The sequence below is a fragment of the Penaeus vannamei genome, chromosome 23, assembly GCF_042767895.1.
Source record: "Penaeus vannamei isolate JL-2024 chromosome 23, ASM4276789v1, whole genome shotgun sequence".
NCBI classification, from domain to species: Eukaryota; Metazoa; Arthropoda; class Malacostraca; order Decapoda; family Penaeidae; genus Penaeus; species Penaeus vannamei.
The window spans coordinates 34,982,774-34,995,145 of NC_091571.1; the positions used below are offsets into that span (position 1 = coordinate 34,982,774).

Below are 12,372 nucleotides of genomic sequence, written 5' to 3' on the forward strand. Positions count from 1 at the left end.
CGGGGGTCGCTACGGAAAGTGAAAATCGATGTCTCGTTTGCATCAGAGAGCTGTTACTTGTCCTGCCGGAGTGACGGGCGGGGCGAGGCTGCGGTGGCCGAGGGCGGAGGAGGGACTTCGCTGAGAGGTAGAGAGGGGCGAGGGGCACGCTCTCGACGCCCCCCCGGGTTGCCCTCGACGTCGCTCGCCTTCTCTGTCTGTCTGTGTGTGACGCTCGCTCTCTCTCTCTCTCTCTCTCTCTCTCTCTCTCTCTCTCTCTCTCTCTCTCTCTCTCTCTCTCTCTCTCTCTCTCTCTCTCTCTCTCTCTCTCTCTCTCTCTGTCTCTCTGTCTCTATCTCTATCTCTTTCTCTGTCTATCTGTCTCTCTCTCTCTCTCTCCACACACACACACACACACACACACACACACACACACACACACACACACACACACACACACACACACACACACACACACACACACACACACACACACACACACACACACACACACTTCTCTCTCTTTCCCTCCCCTTGTACTCCTCTGTACATGTATATTTATGTAAACAACTTCAGCACACACACACACACACACGTCTGCGTGCTCGTATTTTTATACACCACTGTTTATGCACATTATGTACACATCTTCCACACTAAAGCTCATTTCCCGTCCCTCTTCCTCCCTCATTTTTCACTCTCAATTTCTGCCTAAGCAGTGTATTGCGCCGGTCTTCCGCTCCCATTTTCTTTGTCGGTCCTTAGCGCGAAGTATGGGGGAAGTTCTGGCAGGTTCTTCAAAACCTGGAATCCCTGGGCGCTGGGTGCCGTGGCGCGGCCGCTCCGCCAACTTCTTGAATAATCAGCTCTGACGTCCTCTTTTTTGGAGGGGGGAGGGGGCTTTGGCACCTCGTTCCCTTGTACCAATTACACGTAACACGACGCCCAGCCCGCGCCAACACAACAAATCCGTCTGGTTTGTGCGAGTCGGCAATGTATTTGTTCCATCATGGAGTGGGAGGGAGAGTAAATCCCCCTCCATCACCAGTTCCCCTCTCGTCTCCCGAGGCCTATTATCCCTCTGTTGAGTCCCCCCTCTCTCAGAAAACGTAATCTCCCCTCACAAGGAAAACGCGCACCGCGGGACTTCTCACGCTCGCTCAGGGGCTCCGGTTCAGCGGGGGGAGAACGCTCGCTCAGGGGCCGGGGCTCATGTGGGACTGAATTTGATCAAGGGGATTTTGGACGTAAGGGCGAATTTGAATGCCAAATGGCAGGTTTCAGAGCCCAAACCAAAAGGGAGGACGCCATTTTTTGGGATGATGATGATGATGATACTTTATGTACATTTTGGAGTGAGGATTTTTTTGTGCGTGTATAATTAGATGTTCTCGTTGAATAACCTGAATAGTTTGTATGATAGCAGGGCTTATCATCTTTATGGATCGTGGTGTTTTGTGTTGCATATATAAGATACGGCATTATGCGTGTGCGTCCGTGCGTGGTGTGTGTGTGTGTGTGTGTGTGTGTGTGTGTGTGTGTGTGTGTATGTGTACATGTGTGCGTGCGCGTTTGTGTGTGTGTATGTATGTATGTGTGTGTTTGAAAAAGATAGAGAGGTAAGAAGGAAGAAAGAGAGACAGAGAGATAATTGTAAACGTCTTCTGTGTTTATAGATACAATATTTCTATTTTTAAGCGCGAGTTCTGGTCGAAACTGTACACATTAATGAATATGCCTCAAACTTGTTCTTGTCAGATTCGCAATAACACCAAAGAACAACGAAAACCAAACAGTTAAACAAGTTCCAGAATCTTCCACGCCCAACATTTACTAAATAGCTTATTACCTTCACAAAAATTTCTCCCCGCTTCGCTTTCGATCGCTGTCTGCAATGTTGCAAGCCTTGTAAGACCTTTCTCTAGTTTTTCTTCCTCTTATCTGGTAGGACTCGAGAGGTTACTAGCACCGGGCGATATTTGAGGCTTTGTGAGAGCATTATTTATCACATACACGCGCATGTACGTATACACACATGTACACACACACGCATGCACACACACACTCACACTCACACTCATACACAGACACACACTCACACTCATACACAGACACACACTCACACACACTCACACATACACACACACACACACACACACACACACACACACACACACACACACACACACACACACACACACACACACACACACACACACACACACACACACACACACACACACACACACACACACATTTATATGTATTTATGTGTACATCTACAAACATTTGGATATAGATATATAGATATGCGTGTTTGTGTGCTTGCGTGCGTGCGTGTGCGGTGTTTCTTTCTAGTCGTATGTATAAGATTGACCTTGTCAGTAACAAGCAAGGTCACAGACAGACACGGAAATCAGAATGGAGAACCGAATATCTGAAAGTTCTCTGCTAGCTTTCGATTTTGTGTCCCCAACTCCTATCCTTCTTCAGGAGACCTCTAACCCTCCCACGCCTTTGCAGGAGCTCCAGACCCGACAGCAGGAGGGAGCGCCGAGGAGGAGCACTGTTGGCACTTGGACGCCGAGCAGGTCAAGGAACAAGTGGGCCAGTACCTAACACAGGGAGGCTACTACAATGCTAATAAGCAGCTCTACTTCATGTTTACAAAGGTTAGTGGATCTGCTGTTTTAGACACGGTTGCCTCGTGGCCATCATTTTTTTTTTCTGTTTTCGAGGCAGGATTGGTTTTCTCTTGTCATGATTTTTAGATTTGTTGAATTTGAAAGTTCTAAATGTCTCTATTCAAAGAAAAAAATATATATATGGAAATCAGGTCTCCAAATGGATAGAGTGTATTTATAAATGTTAATGTATTGTAGTCCATATTCTCTTTCTCCTGTGATATTACATACATTATTGAACAGAGAGAGGAGTGTTTTTGTAGCCTCATCTCCATCAGCAATAAAGCAGATGTATCTTTTATAAGCGGAGGGAATTTTGGCAATGCTAATGCAGTGTGATCCCCACAGGTGCGGGAGATGGTCCGTGCGAGAGACAGTAATGGTGCTAAGATGCTCACAATGATCACTGAACAGTTCCTTAATGACCCTAGACTTTTGCTGTGGAAGTCTCAAGGAACTCCAATGACAGACAAGTGCCGGCAACACTGGGATCACATAGGTAAGTTGGCTGCTTATATGTCTTGCAATCATTATTGGTGTTGAAAGGTTTAGAGGAGAGAAAATTTGAAATAATCAAGTTTCTAAATTGATCAAGATGGGAAGAACTTGGAAAAGGAGGCAATGTATTTCATATATTTAGAAATGTTTGTCTGAATGATGTACAGTAAGCTTTCTCTAGAATTTTCCTTCACATATCTTTTACTTGGAAATATTTTCATATCATTCACTTGTAAATATTGTAAATATTGTTGGTGCAAAACAAATAAAGCTTGATGTATTTGCATCAGATTATGACTTACAGATCAATAAACATGTGGTAATCCATATTTTTGCCTTCCAGCTGCATTATGGGTATGCGTTGTGTTGGCCCCACACAGTGGAAAGATCGAGAAGCAGCAGTGGCAGAGATTGTTGGAGCAGTGGGCAAACACAGATGTTTGCCCCCTTGAGGACCCTGACCACAGACATCAGGATAATAATGACAGGGTTTGTTGAAATTCTTAATGTTGAATATTTTTTTTGTAAGACAAGGATGTTATGGGTTTGAGTGCTTTTGGTCCTTGTGAAAAAAATTTAAATGGATATTATTCTTAGAGTTTCATATTTGTATAGAAAATTCTATTGATAGATATTTTTCAGTATTTTTTCTGTATCTTCTGTAAGTGAAAAATACACCATCATGAGATTTTTTCATAACTATCATTCTCATGTAGGTATTTAATCAGTACTGTGCTGATTCCATCAGTCATGCATATAGGACTACTTCTGATTAGATATTTCTGTATTGCAGAATCGTTCAGCAGCCTACTACCTCAGTTCGGATGAAGAGTCGAGTGATGATGACAGTGAACACAGACGAAGAGATCCTACTAGAGAAGGCAATAACGGTAATAACAGAGAGCACAATCATCGTCAGCACAACAACCACCTCCATTACAACCAGAGAGATATCCGAGACAGAGATAGAAGATCATCACACAGGTAGGTGTTGTTTTATTTTTAACACTTGTTTTAAGGCTCGCTGACTTCATGTGTAATGTGTATGACAGATAATTACTATTTGTAAATACATATCCTTTTTACTTTTCAACCATCCTCATAGTGATAGTTAAGTAGTTATGTAATGTGATTATTCCTCTTGCAGGAGACACAAACGTCGTAGGATATCAGCTCCACCTCGAACTATATTTCATCGGGCAATAGATGCTTGCAATATGTCCTGGGAAGATAATCACCTAGCGACTATTCTTGCCGGTGAAACTCCAGTGTTAAGGACAAACCAACATTCCTCCTCCTATTATAATGAACATGGACAACCTCTATGGCATGGTAAGAAAATACGCATAGATACAAGAGCATGTTGTTGGGTTTGATTTATTCATCTCAAATACTTACACTTTAAGACAAGATAATGTAAACTATTCAGTACTTAGTGGTTTTTGATATTGGTCATTTATGTATTTATTGGTATTGGATGTTTTATTGTATATCATCATTTTTCTCATAACAGAACCAGTCCCAGTTGCTTGTTCCCGGGTGGATGCACTGCGATCTCACGGTTACACCTCAGAAGCACTAAGACTCGCAGTGGCTGTCGTCCGAACCCTGAAGCAAGCGCAGAGAGAAGCGTATCTTTGGTGGGGAAGCAAGAGGGAAGAGATGCTACCAAGGTGTTCAGCGTCCAGAGCGTGTAGATCTTTAGGTCCCGGAGCTCTTGAGGGCTGGGTGGGACATCCTCTGGACCCCATAACCTGCCTTTTCGATACTCTAGCTGAAGCATCACTCTTGCCTGAAGATCTTCCGAGGTTTCAGTACCATAGTGGTGAGTTTCTGCAAAATAAATGCCTTTTTATAGGAAAATGGGGCTATAATTTCTTCATGTTATAACTAAGAAGTGTAAGGGTCTCGAAAATAAAGCCAGTGCTGTTGATAATGAAAAATCACTCTCACCATTGATAGTATGTGTTTGCTAGAAATCAAAGAATTCAGGAGGATAATTTTGTTGAGCATGTTATTTCTCAGAGGTATATGCTTATTCTCCTAACCCTCTGTTTTCAGTTCATTAACTTTTATTCCAAACTTCAAAAGAAATGTATGCAGATCCTTCAACCAGATGAGGATCATTATTTTTTTTTTTAAGATTTTGCAGTTATATTGGGCTCAACTCATGGAATGTATTATATAACAGAAGTTTTCTCAGTTCATAGACTCCAAAGTATTATTTTGGTATCATTCATGATTACACTATGTTGTGAAAGTTTCTCACTGTCCGTTATTTTGTGTTCAGCTTTGTAACAAGCACAGATACTTATTATATTTTCTGATATTCTTGAGACAAAGATTTTTGCCTTTTCACTGGAATTACCAATGAAACTGTATTTTATATAATTTGAAATAGATGCTAGTATATGTTATAACTCAAAATAAATACTAATAGGCATTATTTTTAAAAAGTCAAGGAATGTAAATAACAAGCTACCCCTCTTACAGATTGGCTTGGTGTAGCAAACGAAGACGCAACAAACCTGGCTCCTCTTAGGTATCGTCATGTTCCCATCCCAGGTTCTAGTGATCCCTGGGAATCCTACCTTACCCTGGCCCTTGAGGCAGCACTCATTGGTCTGGGCCAACAACGTGCTATGCCTCCTGGCCTCTATGCCCAAGAGAAGGCATGTAAACAAGAAGAGAAAATGATATTGAAGCTTCAAGAACTCAATCTCGATTCTCCCTTGTTGGCGGTTCTGCGACGGCAGGCCAGACTACTCTTGGAAGGTGGACCTTTCTCCGGCCTTGGAGAAGGCATTCACCCTGAGAGTGTGCCCATGCATACCTTTACAAAGTTCCTATTTTCATCTCTACTGCCACATGATCCAGACCTGGCATATCAGCTGGCTTTAAGAGCGATTAGGTATGTGACTAAGGTTTATTAAAGGACAATATTTCCAGTGTCTCTTAGGTTACATCATTGATTGTATTAAGCACAGTAATCAGTAATTTATAATACAGTTTGCATTTTGCAAAATGTGTTGTCATACATTAATATTATCACAAGTATGCTTAAGATTTCTGATTTCTTGTACATCTAGCCACATAATTTCATAATTCCATAACAGGAACATTGTTGATATTTTCACACTAATTGATCTCTTTACTTTCAGACTACCAATTTTAGAAGATCATGATGATGTCGATGACCCAGTAAATGGTAATGTGTCTTCCTTGGTGCTGTCCAGGTACCCACGGTGGTTCACCTTGGGTCACATTGAGACACAGCAGTGTGCTCTTGCTTGCACCATGATAAATGCAGCCAAGAGTAAGTGTCTCCCCCACAATATAGTTAAAGGTTGAAATTTATGTGTATGTTTTAGATGGTTTTAACATTTGAAGATTAAATTTAAGTTAATTATATGTATCCATGTCTTTATTAGACTTTGAACATTGCATTCTTTAGTTATTTATCTGTATTTATGATTAAATATTCCAGTGTTTCTGTTTCCAGATGATATGATGCGGTTACGATCTGTTTTGGATGCTGCCTTAAGGAACATCCACAGTTCGTCGCATCTCTTCAAGCTTGCCCAAGATGCTTTCAGGCTTGGTCTTCCTGGAGAAGGTCAGAGGAACTCGCTCCTTCTGAACGCTGCTTTAGAACTAGGGCTTCAGGTGAGTTGTTTTTACATCTTAGTTGTCAATATGGGTTTGACAATATTGAATGGAATTACTCACAGGTTAACCTTAGGATTTGAGAAATAAAAAGAGGCAAAATTAGTAAAGCATTTCTCTCACAGGTTATGCGAATGACCTTAACGTCACTCAACTGGAGGAGGCGAGAAATGGTCAGATGGCTTGTGACATGTGCAACGGAAGTGGGAGTGTCAGCTCTCATCTCCATCATGCAGAACTGGTTTACTCTCTTCACTCCAACCGAAGCGACAGGTGCGGTGGCGTCAACTATCATGAGCCACACTACTGTTATGCGCTTGCAGCTGGATCGGAGCAAACAAGATGAGCTTGCTGCTTGTGCAAGATCTTTAGCGTTGCAATGTGCCACAAAGGTAAATTATTCATTCAAATGATTTTCACTTTTTTGTTTGTATGAAATGGATTAATTGTAGAGTAGAACAGTGAATGCTGATTTATTATTACTATTGTGATTATTTTATACTGACTTGTTTTTTTCTTTCAGGATCCACCAAATTGTGCCCTTAATGCCTTGACCTTATGTGAGAGTGATCCAGTATCATTTGAAACAGCTTATCAAGTTGTTGTTGATGCTGCTGCCCATACCATGACCTCCTCGCAACTCTTCACAATTGCCCGGTATATGGAACATCGGGGGTATCCACATCGGGCATATACTCTTGCCATGCTCGCCATGCAGAGCGTTCACCTGGCATATAACCAGGATACTCATCCAGCTATCAATGACATACACTGGGCTGTTGCGTTAGCACATTCCTTGGGACGTGCGGAACTATCTCAGCTTCTACCGGTGCTTATTAAGAATGTCCAGTGTGCCACAGTCCTCTCTGATGTGCTACGACGATGTTCCCTCTCTGCACCAGGCATGGCCTGTCCAGATTCCAAGCGACGACCTATAAAACCCCTGGCATTTGATAAAGCACCTCTTCGGGGTCTATTAGAAGCTACCATCTTGGCCTATATAAACACCACAAATTCCCGCCTCACTCATATTTCCCCAAGACATTATCAAGACTTTATTGACTTTTTGACTAAAGCCCATGAAACATTCATGCTTGCTCATGATGGACACATCCAGTTTGCACAATTAATTGAAAATATGAAAGTAGCATATAAGGGAAAGAAAAAGTTGATGTGTTTAGTGCGAGAACGCTTTGGCTGATGTTTAGTGAATCAGTATCAGCGACACTGCAGAAAATGCTACAGTAAAGCATTAAGTTCTTCCCATTGATCAGAAAAGTCATTAGTGTCATCTTGACATCCATCCTAAAAAACGCAAAGCCAAATCTGTAGCCGTTAAGAAAGTGATGATGAGTGCTGCCAAGAAAGCTAACTACTCGGGGCATTGGCTTATTACCTGCAGTGTATTGGTGATATAAACTGAGTATAATCCTATGTATTAGAAGTATGTATATTTGTGAGTTTGATTCTTAAATTAGGCATGCTCCATGTGCCGCAAGTCCATATTTTCTTATTGTTAACTGTCATGAAGTGGTTTACAGATTCACTTACGTTACATTGCAAATAAGCTAAAGACCCACTCCTAAGTTTCTGTACTACTGTGTAATAGCTCATAATGTCGCATGTACAAGCTCATTAACTGGCAGAAAAAGTCATTGAACTTATTCAAAAGGTATGTGGAATTTCAATAACGTGTGCTAAAAATACTATAATCCTCATTTTATTTTTAATACTGTGTATATTATTTATTCAATTTGCTTCTGCAAGTACTGTGTATTTATACCAAAGATTAGTGAGAAACAAATGGGTGAGCACTTTGTACCAATACCAAAGCTGCAAATAAACCCAGTAGACAGTGTGATACTATGCTAAGTGGAATCCCACCTCTTATGCCCATATCACGCGGAGTTGGCGCCGTCAGGGACTCCAGTACAAACTAAGGCAAAGTTCACAAACTCTCTAAAATGCTCAGGCTCACGTCACGGGACTCATCCTCAACATCTGTTGATGCGACTCAGAAACTTCAGAATAGTCAGTCATAACTGATAACCAAAAGAGAAGAGAATAAATAAAGAGCCTAAGCATTTGTTTATTGTGATCAAAGCCTATATCGTCAGGCTTCTCTCTGTCTCTATCCTGCAATAGAATGCGGGCCGAGGATACAGAAATTGGTTCAGATACCCCTGGAAGAGGTAACTGGTCAAACAAAAAATTCAGATTAAATTGATTTTCAAAAGCATATACATATTAAATTATGTCTTAACAACTGGAATTGGATATCAAGAATATTCTAAGTACACTTGTCTCCAGTGCAAGTGTTAGTGAAAAGCTTGTTTTAGAAAAAAAGGAAGCAACTATTGATGTGTTGGAAATACTAGAAAAACCTTTCCCCGCATGCTAATAATTTAAATTGTGATGTGGTTAAATGTTTTTGGCTCTTGGGTGTGGCTACAGAAAAGCTCTCTGTTCTGTATATATGATGGCCAGCGAGCTTTCAGTGGTGGATCACCTCTGCCTGAGGGTCATAATTACTTATCTCTTCACAAGTTATACTCACCAATGTATAGCAGGAGTGGCTATTGATGGAGACATGTAGTCGGAAATACTGTGTGCTACTGTAGTGCTGCCTCTCTCGTCAAAGTTACTTTCCGACGATAATGCACTTTAGTGATCTACCTCCATATTCTTATGTAGCAAACACAGCCGTGGCCTATGTAGATGGTTGTTTTTGTTTGCTGTCTTGCCATATCTTCAAAAGGTCCAGTGTGTTATGTATGATCTCATGTCCAAGGACAAAAAAAAGTCTCTTTCTAGGCTGTAGATTTCCAAGTTGTACATAGATGTGTGTAGTGTGTAAGGCGCCACAGTGCCCTATGGCATGATTGTTTTTAGGTCTCAGTTAGTGTGTTTGATCTTTAAGTGATGGTCATGGCCGTTTCTGTAGCAGTACATCTTTATCATTCCCCCTCTACGTCTTCATGAAAAAAGTCCGGAGCTTTACTGATATAGGATCTTGTCTGACACAGAAAGGGTTTTGGGGTCATCACTTGAGTAGGCTATGTTTATTTGTTTAGTCAAAAGATTTAAACTGTTTTTTGAGACATTTGATAGGCTAATAGTTTCATTAGTGTTATATTTAATGTGACTAGTGTTCAAGCTTGTTTCCCTTCTTTCATAGGAATTTCATTTTGTTGCTTAGTGTTACTAATGGTATTTAAGTTATTTATGTACAAACTACAATGTGCTGGTCGATACCAATGCCTCCCCAAAACTTCCAAAATGGCTACGTATTGTACATGTACACTGCTAGGCTGTAAGTCTTCTGTGTGATCTAACAGTGTCCCTGTAAATATTAATAATATCATAAATCTAATGCCCAACTCTGCAAAAGCTTCATGAGCCCGAAACTCGATGTTATGTGTATATATATGTGTACTTCCAACTAGCATATGGCAGCCATGGATATTTTTTTCCAGTGGAGCATATAAGTGCTAATTACTGAAGACTTTTGCCGCTGTGTTTATCGAGTTGTATAAAGAATGGGCAAGCAATACATGAAGCAGAAGAAATGTGTGACATATTGTGTATTTAATAACGAGCTGCATTGGTCAAGAAAATTACAAAAAAAGTATATATAATCAAAGCCAAAGGCTCAAGTTACTATGTCATGTCACTGTTTTGCATTTTAATGATATCACACCTACCCAAGGAATATTTGTGAACTCAAAGACAAAAGATAAGAAAAGATGAATGGGTAAAAACCACTCAGTATTTTAGATAGGTTCAACCTCATATATATATATCGTATTTATTTCATCATGCCGCCTCTGCCTAAATCCCTAGGTTCCGACAGAAAATCATAACATAAGCCATAGATCCATATTTGCATATAACCTCACGGTAGCACAAGGAAGAACCATACGAGTGATCATTGTTATATATATATATAGGAGTGATGATGAAAAATGCTGGAGTGATCATTATTTACATGATCATAGTCTGACTCATGACAATCTTAGCTAGAGGCATATCACTCCCGAAGTCCTTGTGTCTGAAGCACTTCAGTGTCCCTTTGAATCATTTGCTTAAAAAATGAAACTGTAAGATAAAAGTGACTCGCATGTGAATACTGTAAAATGCATGTCAATGCTTGAGAACTGTGTAATATATGTAGAAACTTGTAAATATTAGGGTGACTTGTGGAGGTCACTTTTAGCATTAGGTAGGTTATTTTCCTCTTTGTCTTCATCTCCGTCTCTATCTCTGTCTCTGGGCATACATATTATCCTCACACATTTGAAATCCCAGTGGATACCATTTGTTATGGTATGTCAGAGTTGTGAAATTCGTAACGAAATTCTGTTTCATTTTACTACCATCATGATTTTTTCTTTTTATTTATATATTTATTCATTTTTTTGTTTTCTTCATTCAGAGGGAAATAAAAGTATGTGTCTTCTTTTTACCTGTCATGTTAGTATTACAATTGTCTGTTTTTAAAAGGCAGTGGTAAAGAAATTTGTTGTTATCCTCATTTTTTCAGTTGTTGTTATTTATATGCCTTCAAAAGTCTAATTATTTAGTATTTGTCTGAAGAAGATGTGGTGTGGAAAAGTATTTTCAAGTAATTTAGACATGATAATCATTGTGAGTGATTGAAAGTGTGTGTAATTGAAGGAAAATGTGATGCGAAAGTTTGGTTGAATTATTTTCTTTACTGAAAAGAATGTTTGCTAAGTGTTCACTGCTAAACTGTTTTTGATACAAATCATATGTTACACATAATTTCCTTATTTTATGTGTGATTTGCAAAAAAACAAAAACAAACTAGAATTGAAGTGTACAGGATCTTTGCAAAGCCATATGCAAATGTCTACAAGTGGGTGATGTAAATGGTAATAAGAGTTTTTTGTTCTTGTTCTTTATTTAAGTTGTGCAGATTCCTAAACCCGACCATACATTTCACCCCAGTCCTTACCCACCCAACCCGAAAACCTACTACCCATTTTGTCCTGTCATAATTATTGTTTCTGCCATTTTTTACATTTGTATTAAAGACTTTACAAGGAGTTATCTCTTTCATTTCCCCACACACTGTTGTTTTGATGTTTTGTTCTGAAAAAGAAATACAAAATGAAAAACAATTGATGAAGAATTAAGAAAAAAGGTCTTATTTTTTAAATGTATGATGAAAAAAAAATTCGGTTTTGAAACATAACTGATAATACTTGATATTGTCAATGAAATGGTAAGATGAGTAAAACTAGCAACTCTTTTTAATGAACTGAAACTGCATTTTACTGAAAAATAAGTCAACAAAATCAAACAGCTACAATTCAGAAACAGTCAAGAAAAATGAATATAACAGATTTGCATATTAGCAAAGTATGGCTGATGCTGAGAGAGAAAATATGATTCATGTATGTAATACTCAATACAGTCTGGTCAAAATATCTTGGTTGTCATACTTGATAGAAACATCATTATTGAAATTTGCACACATATCCCCTTACAAATGCCAATCTTTATCTGATATTGAATCATA

At 39.6% G+C, this 12,372-nt stretch overlaps 1 protein-coding gene across 1 annotated transcript in view; it reads left to right on the plus strand.

Annotated features, from left to right (window-relative positions):
* LOC113811698 (zinc finger SWIM domain-containing protein 5) overlaps positions 1-11,896 on the plus strand; it is a 42,837-nt gene extending 30,941 nt beyond the window's left edge. Inside the window, exons 5-15 of the mRNA XM_070137487.1 lie at positions 2,503-2,651; positions 3,012-3,162; positions 3,505-3,650; positions 3,955-4,145; positions 4,309-4,493; positions 4,675-4,986; positions 5,655-6,072; positions 6,323-6,477; positions 6,664-6,827; positions 6,953-7,219; positions 7,351-11,896. Coding sequence (XP_069993588.1) covers positions 2,503-2,651; positions 3,012-3,162; positions 3,505-3,650; positions 3,955-4,145; positions 4,309-4,493; positions 4,675-4,986; positions 5,655-6,072; positions 6,323-6,477; positions 6,664-6,827; positions 6,953-7,219; positions 7,351-8,028 — 2,816 coding nt within the window. The 3' untranslated portion in view covers positions 8,029-11,896. The remainder of the gene's footprint in view (positions 1-2,502; positions 2,652-3,011; positions 3,163-3,504; positions 3,651-3,954; positions 4,146-4,308; positions 4,494-4,674; positions 4,987-5,654; positions 6,073-6,322; positions 6,478-6,663; positions 6,828-6,952; positions 7,220-7,350) is intronic.
* The last annotated feature ends 476 nt before the right edge of the window (positions 11,897-12,372 follow it).